Source organism: Oncorhynchus keta, chromosome 37 (assembly GCF_023373465.1).
Source record: "Oncorhynchus keta strain PuntledgeMale-10-30-2019 chromosome 37, Oket_V2, whole genome shotgun sequence".
NCBI lineage: Eukaryota > Metazoa > Chordata > Actinopteri > Salmoniformes > Salmonidae > Oncorhynchus > Oncorhynchus keta.
In genome coordinates this window covers 24,699,444-24,719,739 of record NC_068457.1, presented here as the reverse complement: position 1 = coordinate 24,719,739, position 20,296 = coordinate 24,699,444, and the positions used below count along the sequence as shown (strand labels likewise).

Sequence of the window (20,296 nt, the reverse complement as noted above, 5' to 3'; positions counted from 1 at the left end):
CAGACAGAGCTGAAGCAGGGACAGACAGAGCTGAAGCAGGGACAGACAGAGCTGAAGCAGGGACAGACAGAGCTGAATCAGGGACAGACAGAGCTGAAGCAGGGACAGACAGAGCTAAAGAGACAAGAGAATACATTGATAGACAAGTCAACCAGGCCCTGTTAGACCAAAGACAACCCTCCCACACATCAAAACCCAGACACATACAATTCCACGTGTACGCTCCACTCTAGACTCCACCATTCTAGACATACTGCAAACCCCACGCAACAAAGTCACAATTAAACTGTGACTTGGCACAGTGTTTGTAAAGGTCATCGACACACAAGACGCACTGTACGATAATTCAGGATGGTTATTGGTGGGATACAGCGAACTGAAAACATGGATTCCTTCTTCTGGAAGTCTGAAATCCACATGTGGGAAAGACACAAGACACCTCCATAGAAAGAAGTAGAGGGGTGAGGACACTGTCATGCAGACTTCTCCTGGGGGGGCCAACCCTCCCACTGGAGAGAATCAGCTGTGTTCGAGCAGGGCTGGAATAAAAGCCTGCACACCCAGCCTGCCGCTAGTATCGCTTCAAGAGGAGGGTGGGTCGACCCCACAATGCAATTCCACGTTGGCACATGGGGCATGCCAAGCAAAGCCCCCTCATCAGGGTAACACAGTGATACATTCCATGCATGCTGTCTATTCAAGCCTCCCTTTGGACTTGAAAACCGTCACACAATCTCACTAGGACTTTGCACTGTGTTTCCAGAAGTCATCAACACACCAGACAGGGTGGGAATTAGTGGAATACAACGAATTAAAGAAGGATTCCTTGTTTGGTGAGTCTGATAAAAACAGAAGACACCACTGACCCTGATAGAAGTAGAGACTGACAACACTGTCATGCAGAGAGACTATGGCCAGGGGTGGCCGACTGTCTTCCCAGAAACCTATTGGATGTGCAGGCTTTTGCTCCAGACCTGCTCCAATACAACTGATTCTACTAATCAGCTGCTCACCTGGGTGTTGATTAGCTGAATCGTGTTAGAGCAGGGTTGGAACAAAAGCCTGCATACCCAGTAGCTTATATGTCTCCAGGAGGAGGGTTGACCACCGCTGAACTATGCAATCCCCACAGGGGGCATGCCAAACAACCTCCCTCGGGGTAAGAGAGGGGGCGTCAGGGCTTCTTACACCGCGAGAGATGGAGCCACTAAAGCGCCGTGTGCTACTCTGCACAGCCTCGTCACACACAGAGCCCTGTAGATAGGAGAGAGACACACACACGGAATCAGACTTCACATCGCGCACGCACACACACACACTCAGACTTCAACTCACAAACACACACACACACACTGCATCAGACTTCAACTCAGGAATGTATACAGACACATCCATCTCAGTAATCATGCAGAAAAAGGACCAGAAGGATCAGCTGTACATCCCATAATGTCTTACAGCATGCCACCTTGAAGACACCACTGTGCTTCTGCAACTCAGCTTACTGTCTCACGTTCTCCTTCACACATCAAAGTGTTATGGGAATGTCACTTTTAGGGCCAGGACTGTATGTGGGTCTTGACAACATCTAGCCCCTCTGCCAAACCATTCTCACATGCCTTATAATGACACTAGTAGTGACACATCACAGATCTATCTATCTATTTATCTACTGTCTAAGCAAGCGGTGAAGGGTCAGAGGTCATAGGAAAGAGGAACCAACCCTGTGACTCTGGGTGCGTGGGCCATCAATAAAGAGCATGGAGGGCTGAAGATGGACAGAGAGAGAAACAATCCAACATTGTACTGTAAGTGATAAGCAACAGTATGTATCTATCTAGTATGTACAACTGGAAAAAAAGGTAGGGAAGGAGAGGGTGAGTGGGTAGGGAAGGAGGGAGAAGTTGAGTGGGTAGGGAAGGAGGGAGAGGTTGAGTGGGTAGGGAAGGAGGGAGAGATTAAGTGGGTAGGGAAGAAAGGAGAGGTTGAGTGGGTAGGGAAGAAAGGAGAGGTTGAGTGGATAGGGTAGGAGGGAGAGGTTGAGTGGGTAGGGAAGGAGGGAGAGATTAAGTGGGTAGGGAAGAAAGGAGAGGTTGAGTGGGTAGGGAAGGAGAGGTTGAGTGGATAGGGTAGGAGGAGAGGTTGAGTGGGTAGGGAAGGAGGGAGAGATTAAGTGGGTAGGGAAGAAAGGAGAGGTTGAGTGGGTAGGGAAGGAGAGGTTGAGTGGGTAGGGAAGGAGGGAAGGAGAGGGTGAGTGGATAGGGTAGGAGGGAGAGGTTGAGTGGGTAGGGAAGGAGGGAGAGATTAAGTGGGTAGGGAAGAAAGGAGAGGTTGAGTGGGTAGGGAAGAAAGGAGAGGTTGAGTGAATAGGGTAGGAGGGAGAGGTTGAGTGGGTAGGGAAGGAGGGAGAGATTAAGTGGGTAGGGAAGAAAGGAGAGGTTGAGTGGGTAGGGAAGGAGAGGTTGAGTGGGTAGGGAAGGAGGGAAGGAGAGGGTGAGTGGATAGGGTAGGAGGGAGAGGTTGAGTGGGTAGGGAAGGAGGGAGAGATTAAGTGGGTAGGGAAGAAAGGAGAGGTTGAGTGGGTAGGGAAGGAGAGGTTGAGTGGGTAGGGAAGGAGGGAAGGAGAGGGTGAGTGGATAGGGTAGGAGGGAGAGGTTGAGTGGGTAGGGAAGGAGGGAGAGATTAAGTGGGTAGGGAAGAAAGGAGAGGTTGAGTGGGTAGGGAAGGAGAGGTTGAGTGGGTAGGGAAGGAGGGAAGGAGAGGGTGAGTGGGTAGGGAAGGAGGGAGAGGTTGAGTGGGTAGGGAAGGAGGGAAGGAGAGGTTGAGTGGGTAGGGAAGAAAAGAGAGGTTGAGTGAGTAGGAAAGGAGGGGGAGGTTGAGTGGGTAGGGAAGGAAGGAGAGGTTGAGTGGGTAGGGAAGGAGGGGGAGGTTGAGTGGGTAGGGAAGGAGGGGAGGTTGAGTGGGTAGGGAAGGAGGGAGAGGTTGAGTGGGTAGGGAAGGAGGGAAGGAGAGGTTGAGTGGGTAGGGAAGGAGGGAAGGAGAAGTTGAGTGGGTAGGGAAGGAGGGAAGGAGAAGTTGAGTGGGTAGGGAGGGAGAGGTTGAGTGGGTAGGGAAGGAGGGAAGGAGAAGTTGAGTGGGTAGGGAAGGAGGGGGAGGTTGAGTGGGTAGGGAAGGAGGGGGAGGTTGAGTGGGTAGGGAAGGAGAGGGTGAGTGGGTAGGGAAGGAGGGAGAAGTTGAGTGGGTAGGGAAGGAGAGGGTGAGTGGATAGGGAAGGAGGGAGAGGTTGAGTGGGTAGGGAAGGAGAGGGTGAGTGGATAGGGAAGGAGGGAGAGGTTGAGTGGGTAGGGAAGGAGGGAAGGAGAGGGTGAGTGGGTAGGGAAGGAGGGAGAGGTTGAGTGGGTAGGGAAGGAGAGAAGGAGAGGTTGAGTGGGTAGGGAAGGAAGAAAGGAAAGGGTGAGTGGGTAGGGAAGGAGGGAGAGGTTGAGTGGGTTAGGGAAGGAGGGAGAGGTTGAGTGGGTAGGGAAGGAGGGAAGGAGAGGGTGAGTGGGTAGGGAAGGAGGGAGAAGTTGAGTGGGTAGGGAAGGAGGGAGAGGTTGAGTGGGTAGGGAAGGAGGGAGAGATTAAGTGGGTAGGGAAGAAAGGAGAGGTTGAGTGGGTAGGGAAGAAAGGAGAGGTTGAGTGGATAGGGTAGGAGGGAGAGGTTGAGTGGGTAGGGAAGGAGGGAGAGATTAAGTGGGTAGGGAAGAAAGGAGAGGTTGAGTGGGTAGGGAAGGAGAGGTTGAGTGGATAGGGTAGGAGGGAGAGGTTGAGTGGGTAGGGAAGGAGGGAGAGATTAAGTGGGTAGGGAAGAAAGGAGAGGTTGAGTGGGTAGGGAAGGAGAGGTTGAGTGGGTAGGGAAGGAGGGAAGGAGAGGGTGAGTGGATAGGGTAGGAGGGAGAGGTTGAGTGGGTAGGGAAGGAGGGAGAGATTAAGTGGGTAGGGAAGAAAGGAGAGGTTGAGTGGGTAGGGAAGAAAGGAGAGGTTGAGTGGATAGGGTAGGAGGGAGAGGTTGAGTGGGTAGGGAAGGAGAGAGAGATTAAGTGGGTAGGGAAGAAAGGAGAGGTTGAGTGGGTAGGGAAGGAGAGGTTGAGTGGGTAGGGAAGGAGGGAAGGAGAGGGTGAGTGGATAGGGTAGGAGGGAGAGGTTGAGTGGGTAGGGAAGGAGGGAGAGATTAAGTGGGTAGGGAAGAAAGGAGAGGTTGAGTGGGTAGGGAAGGAGAGGGTGAGTGTGTAGGGAAGGAGGGAAGGAGAGGGTGAGTGGATAGGGTAGGAGGGAGAGGTTGAGTGGGTAGGGAAGGAGGGAGAGATTAAGTGGGTAGGGAAGAAAGGAGAGGTTGAGTGGGTAGGGAAGGAGAGGTTGAGTGGGTAGGGAAGGAGGGAAGGAGAGGGTGAGTGGGTAGGGAAGGAGGGAGAGGTTGAGTGGGTAGGGAAGGAGGGAAGGAGAGGTTGAGTGGGTAGGGAAGAAAAGAGAGGTTGAGTGAGTAGGAAAGGAGGGGGAGGTTGAGTGGGTAGGGAAGGAAGGAGAGGTTGAGTGGGTAGGGAAGGAGGGGAGGTTGAGTGGGTAGGGAAGGAGGGGAGGTTGAGTGGGTAGGGAAGGAGGGAGAGGTTGAGTGGGTAGGGAAGGAGGGAAGGAGAGGTTGAGTGGGTAGGGAAGGAGGGAAGGAGAAGTTGAGTGGGTAGGGAAGGAGGGAAGGAGAAGTTGAGTGGGTAGGGAGGGAGAGGTTGAGTGGGTAGGGAAGGAGGGAAGGAGAAGTTGAGTGGGTAGGGAAGGAGGGGGAGGTTGAGTGGGTAGGGAAGGAGGGGGAGGTTGAGTGGGTAGGGAAGGAGAGGGTGAGTGGGTAGGGAAGGAGGGAGAAGTTGAGTGGGTAGGGAAGGAGAGGGTGAGTGGATAGGGAAGGAGGGAGAGGTTGAGTGGGTAGGGAAGGAGAGGGTGAGTGGATAGGGAAGGAGGGAGAGGTTGAGTGGGTAGGGAAGGAGGGAAGGAGAGGGTGAGTGGGTAGGGAAGGAGGGAGAGGTTGAGTGGGTAGGGAAGGAGAGAAGGAGAGGTTGAGTGGGTAGGGAAGGAAGAAAGGAAAGGGTGAGTGGGTAGGGAAGGAGGGAGAGGTTGAGTGGTTAGGGAAGGAGGGAGAGGTTGAGTGGGTAGGGAAGGAGGGAAGGAGAGGGTGAGTGGGTAGGGAAGGAGGGAAGGAAAGGGTGAGTGGGTAGGGAAGGAGGGAGAGGTTGAGTGGTTAGGGAAGGAGGGAGAGGTTGAGTGGGTAGGGAAGGAGGGAGAGGTTGAGTGGGTAGGGAAGGAGGGAGAGGTTGAGTGGGTAGGGAAGGAGGGAGAGGTTGATTGGGTAGGGAAGGAGGGAGAGGTTGAGTGGGTAGGGAAGGAGGGAGAGGTTGAGTGGGTAGGGAAGGAGGGAGAGGTTGAGTGGGTAGGGAAGGAGGGAGAGGTTGAGTGGGTAGGGAAGGAGGGAGAGGTTGAGTGGGTAGGGAAGGAGGGAGAGGTTGAGTGGGTAGGGAAGGAGGGAGAGGTTGAGTGGGTAGGGAAGGAGGGAGAGGTTGAGTGGGTAGGGAAGGAGGGAGAGGTTGAGTGGGTAGGGAAGGAGGGAGAGGTTGAGTGGGTAGGGAAGGAGGGAGGGAGGGGAAAAGGTGGAGCAGCATTGGGAAATGGAAAGAGGGATGAGACGTGAAGGAGAGAGGAATAAATGAGTGGGGACAGACCCGGCCATTTTGAGTGGAATTTTGATGTCTGAGTGAGGGGAGACTGTTGGAGCTGCAGTACAGATCAGATGAGAAGTTTCTCTACAATGCCACACCACCAGAGAGAGAGAGAGAGAGAGAGAGAGAGAGAGAGAGAGAGAGAGAGAGAGAGAGAGAGAGAGAGAAGCAAAATAAGAATAGAGAAATGATTCCACTGGATAATTAATAAAAATGTGTTTGGTCCCTTGTCAACTCCTCAAGGGACCAAAACAAAAAGGCATGTTGTTATGTCTATAGGCATTTCCGACATTCATTAGTGACAGTTATTATGACAAGGGAAGTGACAATACAGCCGACAACCAGACCATCCTGTTAAACCACGTTCACTGTCTGGGGTGTGCTGATAACTAGTTGGGTCATGAGCCATTTCAACCACGCAGATCCCTTCCCGGCCAAAAGTCTACAGTATCATTACCATAACAACTGTCTGAGTACCAGTGTTAACTAGCCTATAGCTTAAACCCATGTTGTCTGGTTTGTTTGATAATGACACAACTCTCAGTGTCTGAACCTTGTGTGTCTTCAAAACCCCTTTTGAATAGAACACCTTCACCGTCAGTAATTCCATCATCATCACCTCAGATTTAAATAGAGGTGTTTTTCACACGACAGGTGGTGTTCTCACATCAGGCGGGGTCCCATCGCCATGTTGGGACTGGGCATGGAGGAGTTCCTTTAATAAGGTAGAGAACATCACCATGTTGGGACTGGGCATGGAGGAGTTCCTTTAATAAGGTAGAGAACATCACCATGTTGGGACTGGGCATGGAGGAGTTCCTTTAATAAGGTAGAGAACATCACCATGTTGGGACGGGGCATGTAGGAGTTCCTTTAAAAAGGTAGAGAACATCACCATGTTGGGACGGGGCATGTAGGAGTTCCTTTAAAAAGGTAGAGAACATCACCATGTTGGGACTGGGCATGGAGGAGTTCCTTTAAAAAGGTAGAGAACATCACCATGTTGGGACGGGGCATGTAGGAGTTCCTTTAAAAAGGTAGAGAACATCACCATGTTGAGACGGGGCATGGAGGAGTTCCTTTAAAAAGGTAGAGAACATCACCATGTTGAGACGAGGCATGGAGGAGTTCCTTTAAAAAGGTAGAGAACATCACCATGTTGAGATGAGGCATGGAGGAGTTCCTTTAAAAAGGTAGAGAACATCACCATGTTGGGACGAGACATGGAGGAGTTCCTTTAAAAAGGTAAAGAACATCACCATGTTGAGACGAGGCATGGAGGAGTTCCTTTAAAAAGGTAGAGAACATCACCATGTTGGGACGGGGCATGGAGGAGTTCCTTTAAAAAGGTAGAGAACATCACCATGTTGGGACGGGGCATGGAGGAGTTCCTTTAAAAAGGTAGAGAACATCACCATGTTGGGACGGGGCATGGAGGAGTTCCTTTAAAAAGGTAGAGAACATCACCATGTTGGGACGGGGCATGGAGGAGTTCCTTTAAAAAGGTAGAGAACATCACCATGTTGAGACGAGGCATGGAGGAGTTCCTTTAAAAAGGTAGAGAACATCACCATGTTGAGACGAGGCATGGAGGAGTTCCTTTAAAAAGGTAGAGAACATCACCATGTTGGGACGAGACATGGAGGAGTTCCTTTAAAAAGGTAGAGAACATCACCATGTTGAGACGAGGCATGGAGGAGTTCCTTTAAAAAGGTAGAGAACATCACCATGTTGAGACGAGGCATGGAGGAGTTCCTTTAAAAAGGTAGAGAACATCACCATGTTGGGACGGGGCATGGAGTAGTTCCTTTAAAAAGGTAGAGAACATCACCATGTTGGGACTGGGCATGGAGGAGTTCCTTTAAAAAGGTAGAGAACATCACCATGTTGGGACGGGGCATGGAGGAGTTCCTTTAAAAAGGTAGAGAACATCACCATGTTGGGACTGGGCATGGAGGAGTTCCTTTAAAAAGGTAGAGAACATCACCATGTTGGGACGAGACATGGAGGAGTTCCTTTAAAAAGGTAGAGAACATCACCATGTTGAGACGAAGCATGGAGGAGTTCCTTTAAAAAGGTAGAGAACATCACCATGTTGGGACGAGACATGGAGGAGTTCCTTTAAAAAGGTAGAGAACATCACCATGTTGAGACGAGGCATGGAGGAGTTCCTTTAAAAAGGTAGAGAACATCACCATGTTGAGACGAGGCATGGAGGAGTTCCTTTAAAAAGGTAGAGAACATCACCATGTTGGGACTAGGCATGGAGGAGTTCCTTTAAAAAGGTAGAGAACATCACCATGTTGGGACGGGGCATGGAGGAGTTCTTTAAAAAGGTAGAGAACATCACCATGTTGGGACGGGGCATGGAGGAGTTCCTTTAAAAAGGTAGAAAACATCACCATGTTGGGACTAGGCATGGAGGAGTTCCTTTAAAAAGGTAGAGAACATCACCATGTTGGGACGGGGCATGGAGGAGTTCCTTTAAAAAGGTAGAGAACATCACCATGTTGGGACTAGGCATGGAGGAGTTCCTTTAAAAAGGTAGAGAACATCACCATGTTGGGACTAGGCATGGAGGAGTTCCTTTAAAAAGGTAGAGAACATCACCATGTTGGGACGGGGCATGGAGGAGTTCCTTTAAAAAGGTAGGGAACATCACCATGTTGGGACTAGGCATGGAGGAGTTCCTTTAAAAAGGTAGAGAACATCGCCCAGACTTCTGCAACGGTTAAACCATGTTTCCAAGGCCACATTCCAACTCTGATACATGTACCGGAATGTTACCTCAGTCATGTGTAGTATCTCTGAGACGTCATGACACATGGAGGAAGAGAATTTTACAACCCGTACCGTCTCATTGCTGACATTCTTGATGTCATATATGAACAGTGGGAGGTCAATGAGCTGTGTGTTACGTCAGGGCTCCATTCCGCCTGGATAGCTGAAGCATTACAGATTGCGTGATGGACATGTATTGAGCTGACATATGCAGTCTTCGATAACGTGGGAACATTGCCTTTACTGCAGCGATACAGATTGAATGGAACTCTTAGTCTGTCTTATATACAGTTGGCCTTATACTATGAGATGTTAGAGAAGCAGGTAGTAGATATCATAGAACTAGTCATTTAATAGGATCTCTATGGTATATACTAACCCTAAGGCTTCCTCGGCTCCCCACCGACATCCGTTCCTCATCGTCTGAGATCTGGGAGGGAAAGGGACACAGAAACACACAACATTCAATCAATTACACATCATTGTGTATCATTGTGGGTTGTTCAGCTGTAGCAGTGGATTGAAGCTGCCCCTAGACACTGACCTAAGGACCAAAAGATCCCATTTGAATCCTAACCCAGTTCTGGTTTGGATTTGGAGAGGGTGAGCTGATCCTAGAGCTGTGTATAGAGGCAGCCTCTACCTCAGAGCGTTCCGGAATCATTAGTTATATACACAATAACATATAGAAAAGAAAGCACATGTTTGTCAGTCAGGCCGTATAACGGTAGAGAGGAGAAGACAGGAGGTGTCAGGCCGTATAACGGTAGAGAGGAGAAGACAGGAGGTGTCAGGCCGTATAACGGTAGAGAGGAGAAGACAGGAGGTGTCAGGCCGTATAATGGTAGAGAGGAGAAGACAGGAGGTGTCAGGCCGTATAACGGTAGAGAGGAGAAGACGGGGGGAGTCAAGCCGTATAACGGTAGAGAGGAGAAGACGGGGGGAGTCAGGCCGTATAACGGTAGAGAGGAGAAGACGGGGAGTCAGGCTGTATAATGGTAGAGAGGAGAAGACGGGGGGAGTCAAGCCGTATAACGGTAGAGAGGAGAAGACGGGGGGAGTCAGGCCGTATAACGGTAGAGAGGAGAAGACGGGGAGTCAGGCCGTATAACGGTAGAGAGGAGAAGACGGGGGGAGTCAAGCCGTATAACGGTAGAGAGGAGAAGACGGGGAGTCAGGCCGTATAACGGTAGAGAGGAGAAGACGGGGGGAGTCAAGCCGTATAACGGTAGAGAGGAGAAGACAGGGGGAGTCAAGCCGTATAACGGTAGAGAGGAGAAGACGGGGGGAGTCAGGCCGTATAACGGTAGAGAGGAGAAGACGGGGAGTCAGGCCGTATAACGGTAGAGAGGAGAAGACGGGGAGTCAGGCCGTATAACGGTAGAGAGGAGAAGACAGGGGGAGTCAGGCCGTATAACGGTAGAGAGGAGAAGACGGGGAGTCAGGCCGTATAACGGTAGAGAGGAGAAGACGGGGGGAGTCAGGCCGTATAACGGTAGAGAGGAGAAGACGGGGGGAGTCAGGCCGTATAACGGTAGAGAGGAGAAGACGGGGAGTCAGGCCGTATAACGGTAGAGAGGAGAAGACAGGGGGAGTCAGGCCGTATAACGGTAGAGAGGAGAAGACGGGGAGTCAGGCCGTATAACGGTAGAGAGGAGAAGACAGGGGGAGTCAGGCAGGCTGTATAACGGTAGAGAGGAGAAGACGGGGGAGTCAGGCCGTATAACGGTAGAGAGGAGAAGACGGGGAGTCAGGCCGTATAACGGTAGAGAGGAGAAGACGGGGAGTCAGGCCGTATAACGGTAGAGAGGAGAAGACGGGGAGTCAGGCCGTATAACGGTAGAGAGGAGAAGACGGGGAGTCAGGCCGTATAACGGTAGAGAGGAGAAGACGGGGAGTCAGGCCGTATAACGGTAGAGAGGATAAGACGGGGAGTCAGGCAGGCTGTATAACGGTAGAGAGGAGAAGACAGGGGGAGTCAGGCCGTATAACGGTAGAGAGGAGAAGACGGGGGGAGTCAGGCCGTATAATGGTAGAGAGAAGAAGACAGGGGGAGTCAGGCTGTATAACGGTAGAGAGGAGAAGACAGGGGGAGGCAGGCCGTATAACGGTAGAGAGAAGACAGGGGGAGTCAGGCTGTATAACGGTAGAGAGGAGAAGACGGGGGGAGTCAGGCCGTATAACGGTAGAGAGGAGAAGACGGGGGAGTCAGGCCGTATAACGGTAGAGAGGAGAAGACGGGGAGTCAGGCTGTATAACGGTAGAGAGGAGAAGACGGGGGGAGTCAAGCCGTATAACGGTAGAGAGGAGAAGACGGGGAGTCAGGCTGTATAACGGTAGAGAGAAGACAAGGTGAATCAGGCCGTATAACGGTAGAGAGGAGAAGACGGGGAGTCAGGCCGTATAACGGTAGAGAGGAGAAGACGGGGGAGTCAGGCCGTATAACGGTAGAGAGGAGAAGACGGGGAGTCAGGCCGTATAACGGTAGAGAGGAGAAGACGGGGAGTCAGGCTGTATAACGGTAGAGAGGAGAAGACGGGGAGTCAGGCCGTATAACGGTAGAGAGGAGAAGACGGGGGGAGTCAGGCTGTATAACGGTAGAGAGGAGAAGACGGGGAGTCAGGCCGTATAACGGTAGAGAGGAGAAGACAGGGGGAGTCAGGCCGTATAACGGTAGAGAGGAGAAGACGGGGAGTCAGGCCGTATAACGGTAGAGAGGAGAAGACGGGGGGAGTCAGGCTGTATAACGGTAGAGAGGAGAAGACGGGGGGAGTCAGGCTGTATAACGGTAGAGAGGAGAAGACGGGGAGTCAGGCCGTATAATGGTAGAGAGGAGAAGACGGGGAGTCAGGCCGTATAATGGTAGAGAGGAGAAGACGGGGAGTCAGGCCGTATAATGGTAGAGAGGAGAAGACAGGGGGAGTCAGGCCGTATAACGGTAGAGAGGAGAAGACGGGGAGTCAGGCCGTATAACGGTAGAGAGGAGAAGACGGGGAGTCAGGCCGTATAATGGTAGAGAGGAGAAGACAGGGGGAGTCAGGCTGTATAATGGTAGAGAGAAGAAGACAGGGGGAGTCAGGCTGTATAACGGTAGAGAGGAGAAGACAGGGGGAGGCAGGCCGTATAACGGTAGAGAGAAGACAGGGGGAGTCAGGCTGTATAACGGTAGAGAGGAGAAGACGGGGAGTCAGGCCGTATAACGGTAGAGAGGAGAAGACGGGGAGTCAGGCCGTATAATGGTAGAGAGGAGAAGAGAGGGGGAGTCAGGCAGGCTGTATAACGGTAGATAAGAGAAGACAGGGGGAGTCAGGCTGTATAACGGTAGAGAGAAGACAGGGGGAGGCAGGCCGTATAACGGTAGAGAGGAGAAGACAGGGGGAGGCAGGCCGTATAACGGTAGAGAGGAGAAGACAGGGGGAGGCAGGCCGTATAACGGTAGAGAGAAGACAGGGGGAGTCAGGCTGTATAACGGTAGAGAGGAGAAGAGAGGGGGAGTCAGGCAGGCTGTATAACGGTAGATAAGAGAAGACAGGGGGAGTCAGGCTGTATAACGGTAGAGAGAAGACAGGGGGAGGCAGGCCGTATAACGGTAGAGAGAAGACAGGGGGAGTCAGGCTGTATAACGGTAGAGAGGAGAAGACAGGGGGAGGCAGGCCGTATAACGGTAGAGAGAAGACAGGGGGAGTCAGGCTGTATAACGGTAGAGAGGAGAAGACAGGGGTAGTCAGGCTGTATAACGGTAGAGAGGAGAAGACAGGGGGAGGCAGGCTGTATAACGGTAGAGAGGAGAAGACAGGGGGAGTCAGGCTGTATAACGGTAGAGAGGAGAAGACAGGGGGAGTCAGGCTGTATAACGGTAGAGAGGAGAAGACAGGGGGAGTCAGGCTGTATAACGGTAGAGAGGAGAAGACAGGGTGAGAATACAGACCGACGTGTGTCTCCGTGTAGGACGGGAGGAGTACCTCTCACTCTCCTCCTGGAAGGCCCGGAAGGAAAGAGGAAAAGAAAGTACCCGGTTAAAGGTTAGAGGTCAGGAGGAAAGGTGAAGAAGGAAGTAGTTCTGGTTCTGCCACCAGATGTGGATTTTATAGACAAAGACCAAACAAAACCACATTCTGCACAGGGTAAAACTGGATTGGTTTTAGGAACACTGGGACTGGGCTGGGGTTATTTCCATTTCCATTCCTGTCAGTTGACCTGGATATAGAATATCTCCAAATGACTGAAATTGAAATGGAATCAAACCCATGTCTGGACATGACATGACACTGCATGCGTTTATTTACAGTCCACTACTTATGCATTCCCTGGCCTCTCTACTCTGATGCAGGCAGACAGCCACTGGTTAGACAAGCCCAGAGAGAGGTGGGGGTGGGGTGAGGGTTTAATCCTCCCGGTGGGTTGTCATGGCGATCCCAGTACCGTGAAAAGGGTTTAACCCCTGTCAGATGGCATGGGAGACCCCCGTAGCGGTACAGGATCTAGTGAAATGAGGATCAGCTCTGTCCCTGTCTGGCCTGGTTCACAACAGACCTTTAAAAGCACACATGCTTCCCTTGTGTTGTCTTAGAGTACATACACATGCCAAGCTATTAGGTCCAGCTGTATCCAGGACAACTGTGATATTATCAACAGGATAGGACATTGAAATAGAGAATACTAAACACATATATTGCACAACACAGGCGGTGTTGTGTTCAACACTGTGCATGCCTCACATTTACTAAACATTTCCTCGATGCAGGCGATGCAGGCAATGCACTGTACACAGTGCAAACACTACTACTACCTAGGGTTTGCAGTGAGCTGTTTCAACAGACAGTATATATTATATTATCAGAGTGTAGTAAGCTGTTTCAACAGACAGTATATATTATATTATCAGAGTGCAGTAAGCTGTTTCAACAGACAGTATATATTATATTATCAGAGTGCAGTAAGCTGTTTCAACAGACAGTATATATTATATTATCAGAGTGTAGTAAGCTGTTTCAACAGACAGTATATATTATATTATCAGAGTGTAGTAAGCTGTTTCAACAGACAGTATATATTATATTATCAGAGTGTAGTGAGCTGTTTCAACAGACAGTATATATTATATTATCAGTGTGTAGTAAGCTGTTTCAACAGACAGTATATATTATATTATCAGAGTGTAGTAAGCTGTTTCAACAGACAGTATATATTATATTATCAGTGTGTAGTAAGCTGTTTCAACAGACAGTATATATTATATTATCAGAGTGTAGTAAGCTGTTTCAACAGACAGTATATATTATATTATCAGAGTGTAGTGAGCTGTTTCAACAGACAGTATATATTATATTATCAGTGTGTAGTAAGCTGTTTCAACAGACAGTATATATTATATTATCAGAGTGTAGTAAGCTGTTTCAACAGACAGTATATATTATATTATCAGAGTGTAGTGAGCTGTTTCAACAGACAGTATATATTATATTATCAGAGTGCAGTAAGCTGTTTCAACAGACAGTATATATTATATTATCAGTGTGTAGTAAGCTGTTTCAATAGACAGTATATATTATATTATCAGAGTGTAGTAAGCTGTTTCAACACACAGTATATATTATATTATCAGAGTGTAGTAAGCTGTTTCAACAGACAGTATATATTATATTATCAGAGTGTAGTAAGCTGTTTCAACAGACAGTATATATTATATTATCAGAGTGTAGTAAGCTGTTTCAATAGACAGTATATATTATATTATCAGAGTGCAGTAAGCTGTTTCAACAGACAGTATATATTATATTATCAGAGTGCAGTAAGCTGTTTCAACAGACAGTATATATTATATTATCAGAGTGCAGTAAGCTGTTTCAACAGACAGTATATATTATATTATCAGAGTGTAGTAAGCTGTTTCAACAGACAGTATATATTATATTATCAGTGTGTAGTAAGCTGTTTCAACAGACAGTATATATTATATTATCAGTGTGTAGTAAGCTGTTTCAACAGACAGTATATATTATATTATCAGTGTGTAGTAAGCTGTTTCAACAGACAGTATATATTATATTATCAGAGTGCAGTAAGCTGTTTCAACAGACAGTATATATTATATTATCAGAGTGTAGTAAGCTGTTTCAACAGACAGTATATATTATATTATCAGAGTGTAGTAAGCTGTTTCAACAGACAGTATATATTATATTATCAGAGTGCAGTAAGCTGTTTCAACAGACAGTATATATTATATTATCAGAGTGTAGTAAGCTGTTTCAACAGACAGTATATATTATATTATCAGTGTGTAGTAAGCTGTTTCAACAGACAGTATATATTATATTATCAGAGTGCAGTAAGCTGTTTCAACAGACAGTATATATAATATTATCAGAGTCATCATGCAATCACAGCAGTCTAACAGAAACTAGCAGGGATCTTATACTGCAGTACACGTCCTACCATCCACTGCTCAATGTGGCCCCATTTGTTGTCCAGACCATAGTATTTCTGGGGGTGGAGAGGAGAGGGCAGGAAGAGGAGACCAGAGGAAGGAAGACATTAGAAAGGAGAGACAAGGAAATGGAGAGAGGTAAAAGCGACGTGTTTTTTAACAGTGCTGAACCCAAATAATCGTACATGTTTGACAAAAGATACACACAGCGAGTCATTTGATTTAGTATATATTATATTATCAGAGTGTAGTAAGCTGTAAGGGATTTGAAAGATACACACAGCGAGTCATTTGATTTAGACAGTATATTTCAAGATACACACAGCGTATATATTATTTATTTAGGTCAAGATACACACAGCGAGTCATTTGATTTAGGTTTCAGACAGTATATATTATATTATTTGAAAGATACACACAGCGAGTCATTTGATTTAGGTCAAGGGATTTGAAAGATACACACAGCGAGTCATTTGATTTAGGTCAAGGGATTTGAAAGATACACACAGCGAGTCATTTGATTTAGGTCAGTAAGCTGTTTCAACAGGTATATATTATATTTTGAAAGATACACACAGGTATATCATTTGATTTAAGGGATTTGATACACACAGCGAGTCATTTGATTTAGGTCAAGGGATTTGAAAGATACACACAGCGAGTCATTTGATTTAGGTCAAGGGATTTGAAAGATACACACAGCGAGTCATTTGATTTAGGTCAAGGGATTTGAAAGATACACACAGCGAGTCATTTGATTTAGGTCAAGGGATTTGAAATTTGAAAGATACACACAGCGAGTCATTTGATTTAGGTCAAGGTTTCAACAGATTTGAAAGATACAACAGCGAGTCATTTGATTTAGGTCAAGGGATTTGCTGTTTCAACAGACAGTATATATTATATTAAGTTTCAGTATATATTATATTACAGACACACAGCGAGTCATTTGATTTAGGTCAAGGGATTTGAAAGATACACACAGCGAGTCATTTGATTTAGGTCAAGGGATTTGAAAGATACACACAGCGAGTCATTTGATTTAGGTCAAGGGATTTGAAAGATACACACAGCGAGTCATTTGATTTAGATTTGTATATATTATAAAGATACACACAGCAGTCATTTGATTTAGGTCAAGGGATTTGAAAGATACACACAGTAGTCATTTGATTTAGGTCGAGTCATTTGAAAGATTACACACAGCGAGTCATTTGATTTAGGTCAAGGGATTTGAAAGATACACACAGCGAGTCATTTGATTTAGGTCAAGGGATTTGAAAGATACACACAGCGAGTCATTTGATTTAGGTCAAGGGATTTGAAAGATACACACAGACAGTATATAGTCATTTGATTTAGGTCAACAGGGATTTGAAAGATTTCATTTGATTTAGGTCAAGGGATTTGAAAGATACACACAGCGAGTCATTTGATTTAGGTCAAGGGATTTGAAAGATACACACAGCAGTATATAGTCATTTGATTTAGGTCAACAGGGATTTGAAAGATACACACAGCGAGTCATTTGATTTAGGTCAAGGGATTTGAAAGATACACACAGCGAGTCATTTGATTTAGGTCAAGGGATTTGAAAGATACACACAGCGTATAGTCATTTGATTTAGGTCAAGGGATTTGAAAGATACACACAGCGAGTCATTTGATTTAGGTCAAGGGATTTGAAAGATACACACAGCGAGTCATTTGATTTAGGTCAAGGGTAAGATCAACAGACAGTATATATTATTTGAAAGATACACACAGCGAGTCATTTGATTTAGGTCAAGGGATTTGAAAGATACACACAGCGTATATAGTCATTTGATTTAGGTCAAGGGATTTGAAAGATACACACAGCGAGTCATTTGATTTAGGTCAAGGGATTTGAAAGATACACACAGACAGTCATTTGATTTAGGTCAAGGGATTTGAAAGATACACACAGCGAGTCATTTGATTTAGGTCAAGGGATTTGAAAGATACACACAGCGTATATAGTCATTTGATTTAGGTCAAGGGATTTGAAAGATACACACAGCGAGTCATTTGATTTAGTCAAGCTGTTTCAACAAAGATACACACAGCGTAGTCATATTATATTAGGTCAGTAAGCTGTTTCAACGATTTGAAAGATACACACAGTAGTCATTTGATTTAGGTCAAGGGATTTGAAAGATACACACAGCGAGTCATTTGATTTAGGTCAAGGGATTTGAAAGATACACACAGCAGAGTCATTTGATTTATCAAGGGATTTGAAAGATAGTCATTTGATTTAGGTCAAGGGATTTGAAAGATACACACAGCGAGTCATTTGATTTAGGTCAAGGGATTTGAAAGATACACACAGCGTATATAGTCATTTGATTTAGGTCAAGGGATTTGAAAGATACACACAGCGAGTCATTTGATTTAGGTCAAGGGATTTGAAAGATACACACAGTCATTTTATTTAGGTCAGAGTCATTTGATTTAGGTCAAGGGATTTGAAAGATACACACAGCGAGTCATTTGATTTAGGTCAAGGGATTTGAAAGATACACACAGCGAGTCATTTGATTTAGGTCAAGGGATTAAAAGCGACGTGTTTTTAAAGATAGGTCACAGGGATTTGAAAGATACACACAGCGAGTCATTTGATTTAGGTCAAGGGATTTGAAAGATACACACAGCGAGTCATTTGATTTAGGTCAAGGGATTTGAAAGATACACACAGCGAGTCATTTGATTTAGGTCAAGGGATTTGAAAGATACACACAGCGAGTCATTTGATTTAGGTCAAGGGATTTGAAAGATACACACAGCGAGTCATTTGATTTAGGTCAAGGGATTTGAAAGATACACACAGCGAGTCATTTGATTTAGGTCAAGGGATTTGAAAGATACACACAGCGAGTCATTTGATTTAGGTCAAGGGATTTGAAAGATACACACAGCGAGTCATTTGATTTAGGTCAAGGGATTTGAAAGATACACACAGCGAGTCATTTGATTTAGGTCAAGGGATTTGAAAGATACACACAGCGAGTCATTTGATTTAGGTCAAGGGATTTGAAAGATACACACAGCGAGTCATTTGATTTTAGGATTTCAGTCATTTGATTTAGGATTTGAAAGATACACACAGCGAGTCATTTGATTTAGGTCAAGGGATTTGAAAGATACACACAGCGAGTCATTTGATTTAGGTCAAGGGATTTGAAAGATACACACAGCGAGTCATTTGATTTAGGTCAAGGGATTTGAAAGATACACACAGCGAGTCATTTGATTTAGGTCAAGGGATTTGAAAGATACACACAGCGAGTCATTTGATTTAGGTCAAGGGATTTGAAAGATACACACAGCAGTCATTTGATTTAGGTCAAGGGATTTGAAAGATACACACAGCGAGTCATTTGATTTAGGTCAAGGGATTTGAAAGATACACACAGCGAGTCATTTGATTTAGGTCAAGGGATTTGAAAGATACACACAGCGAGTCATTTGATTTAGGTCAAGGGATTTGAAAGATACACACAGCGAGTCATTTGATTTAGGTCAAGGGATTTGAAAGATACACACAGCGAGTCATTTGATTTAGGTCAAGGGATTTGAAAGATACACACAGCGAGTCATTTGATTTAGGTCAAGGGATTTGAAAGATACACACAGCGAGTCATTTGATTTAGGTCAAGGGATTTGAAAGATACACACAGCGAGTCATTTGATTTAGGTCAAGGGATTTGAAAGATACACACAGCGAGTCATTTGATTTAGGTCAAGGGATTTGAAAGATACACACAGCGAGTCATTTGATTTAGGTCAAGGGATTTGAAAGATACACACAGCGAGTCATTTGATTTAGGTCAAGGGATTTGAAAGATACACACAGCGAGTCATTTGATTTAGGTCAAGGGATTTGAAAGATACACACAGCGAGTCATTTGATTTAGGTCAAGGGATTTGAAAGATACACACAGCGAGTCATTTGATTTAGGTCAAGGGATTTGAAAGATACACACAGCGAGTCATTTGATTTAGGTCAAGGGATTTGAAAGATACATTCATTGATCTTTGATCTGACAACGACAGTTAGCATTCAGATGCCAATGGGAGTGAAACGTGAACAGGAAAGAGAGAAGGAGAAAGAGAGGCCTACCTTCTGGCTTTGATACACCTAAAACAAAATGGAGGCCTACCTTCTGGCTTTGATACATCTAAAACAACATGGTGGACAGAAGGAGCAGGACACCACGGAGAAGAGAAGGCAGGACAATAGAAAGACAGTAGGTTAGGACATGTTGTTAGTATGGAAGACGAACAGGTTTTTGGTCAAGTATATTACCACCGTGCAGAGGTGTGTGTGTGTCACCTCTTTCTGCTGTCTCTCCAGTTCCTTCATGCGTATCTCCCGTGCCTCTGCTCTTGCCGCCCGCTTCGCTGCCAGTCTCGCCTCAGCCTGAAGAAGACACAGACAGACACAATATACATTCAACAGGGTGTATGTATAACAGTCAAATCAAAGCAGACCATACAATATTCCATGGTCTCTAATCATTATCTCTGCAATGACTGCCATTACTGCTAGCGTTAGCATAAGCAAGCTGAGCAGAAAGTTCAACATAAAACTCAGTAAGCCCATTAGGTAAAGATGACACATTGAGCCGTGCTGCCATCAAATAAGTATTAATTGACATGGAAACAGTTAATGAAATAATAGTTAATTATTAAGTTCCAAATGAGAGGGAAGCGTTACCATAGCAGCTAAGAGTGAGGGACTGGGAGCTTGGTGTTGAGGCTGCGGTTCCTGTCTTTCTGTTAGTGTTTACTATGCAGCTAGCTGGCTAATATAGCTTGAAACAAGCCTTTGAAGTTAAATTAGATCAGAGTGCGTTTAAGTCTGCCCGTCCTCAATAACCTTTAGCATTTGGTTATCAATGCTGCTGTGATCTCGTCACTCATTTCATTGTTTAAGAGAATACCATGGTGACCAATAGCCATGCTTAACACACACACACACACACACACACACACACACACACACACACACACACACACACACACACACACACACACACACACACACACACACACACACACACACACACACACACAAACACAAACACACACGATTCTGAGCTGATTGCTGTATTGGTTCCAGGTAATCCACTTATTCTAATACGCTGTATGATATTATTTTTGTTAAAAAAAATTTAAAACATTTATTTCATTAAGCAAGTCAGTTAACAACAAATTCTTATTTACAATGACAGCCTACTGGGGAACAGTGGGTTAACTGCCTTGTTCAGGGGCAGAACGACAGATGTTTACCTCGTCAGCTTGGGAATTAGATTCAGTAACC

The 20,296-nt window shown here is 46.2% G+C and overlaps 1 protein-coding gene across 26 annotated transcripts in view; it reads right to left on the bottom strand.

The window, feature by feature from the left end:
* lrrfip1b (leucine rich repeat (in FLII) interacting protein 1b) overlaps positions 1-20,296 on the bottom strand; it is a 62,148-nt gene that overhangs the window by 19,358 nt on the left and 22,494 nt on the right. For 5 of the 26 annotated variants that reach the window (XM_052499817.1, XM_052499811.1, XM_052499824.1 and 2 more), the window contains exons 2-9: positions 19,307-19,393; positions 19,134-19,151; positions 14,958-15,005; positions 12,448-12,495; positions 8,899-8,949; positions 5,742-5,822; positions 1,721-1,765; positions 1,189-1,254 (exon numbers count right to left, since the gene is read on the bottom strand). In XM_052499817.1, coding sequence (XP_052355777.1) covers positions 1,189-1,254; positions 1,721-1,765; positions 5,742-5,822; positions 8,899-8,949; positions 12,448-12,495; positions 14,958-15,005; positions 19,134-19,151; positions 19,307-19,393 — 444 coding nt within the window. Of the gene's footprint in view, positions 1-1,188; positions 1,255-1,720; positions 1,766-5,741; positions 5,823-8,898; positions 8,950-12,447; positions 12,496-14,957; positions 15,006-19,133; positions 19,152-19,279; positions 19,394-20,296 lie in introns of all 26 variants that reach the window. The other 21 variants (XM_052499815.1, XM_052499821.1, XM_052499816.1 and 18 more) reach the window with 13 other exon arrangements.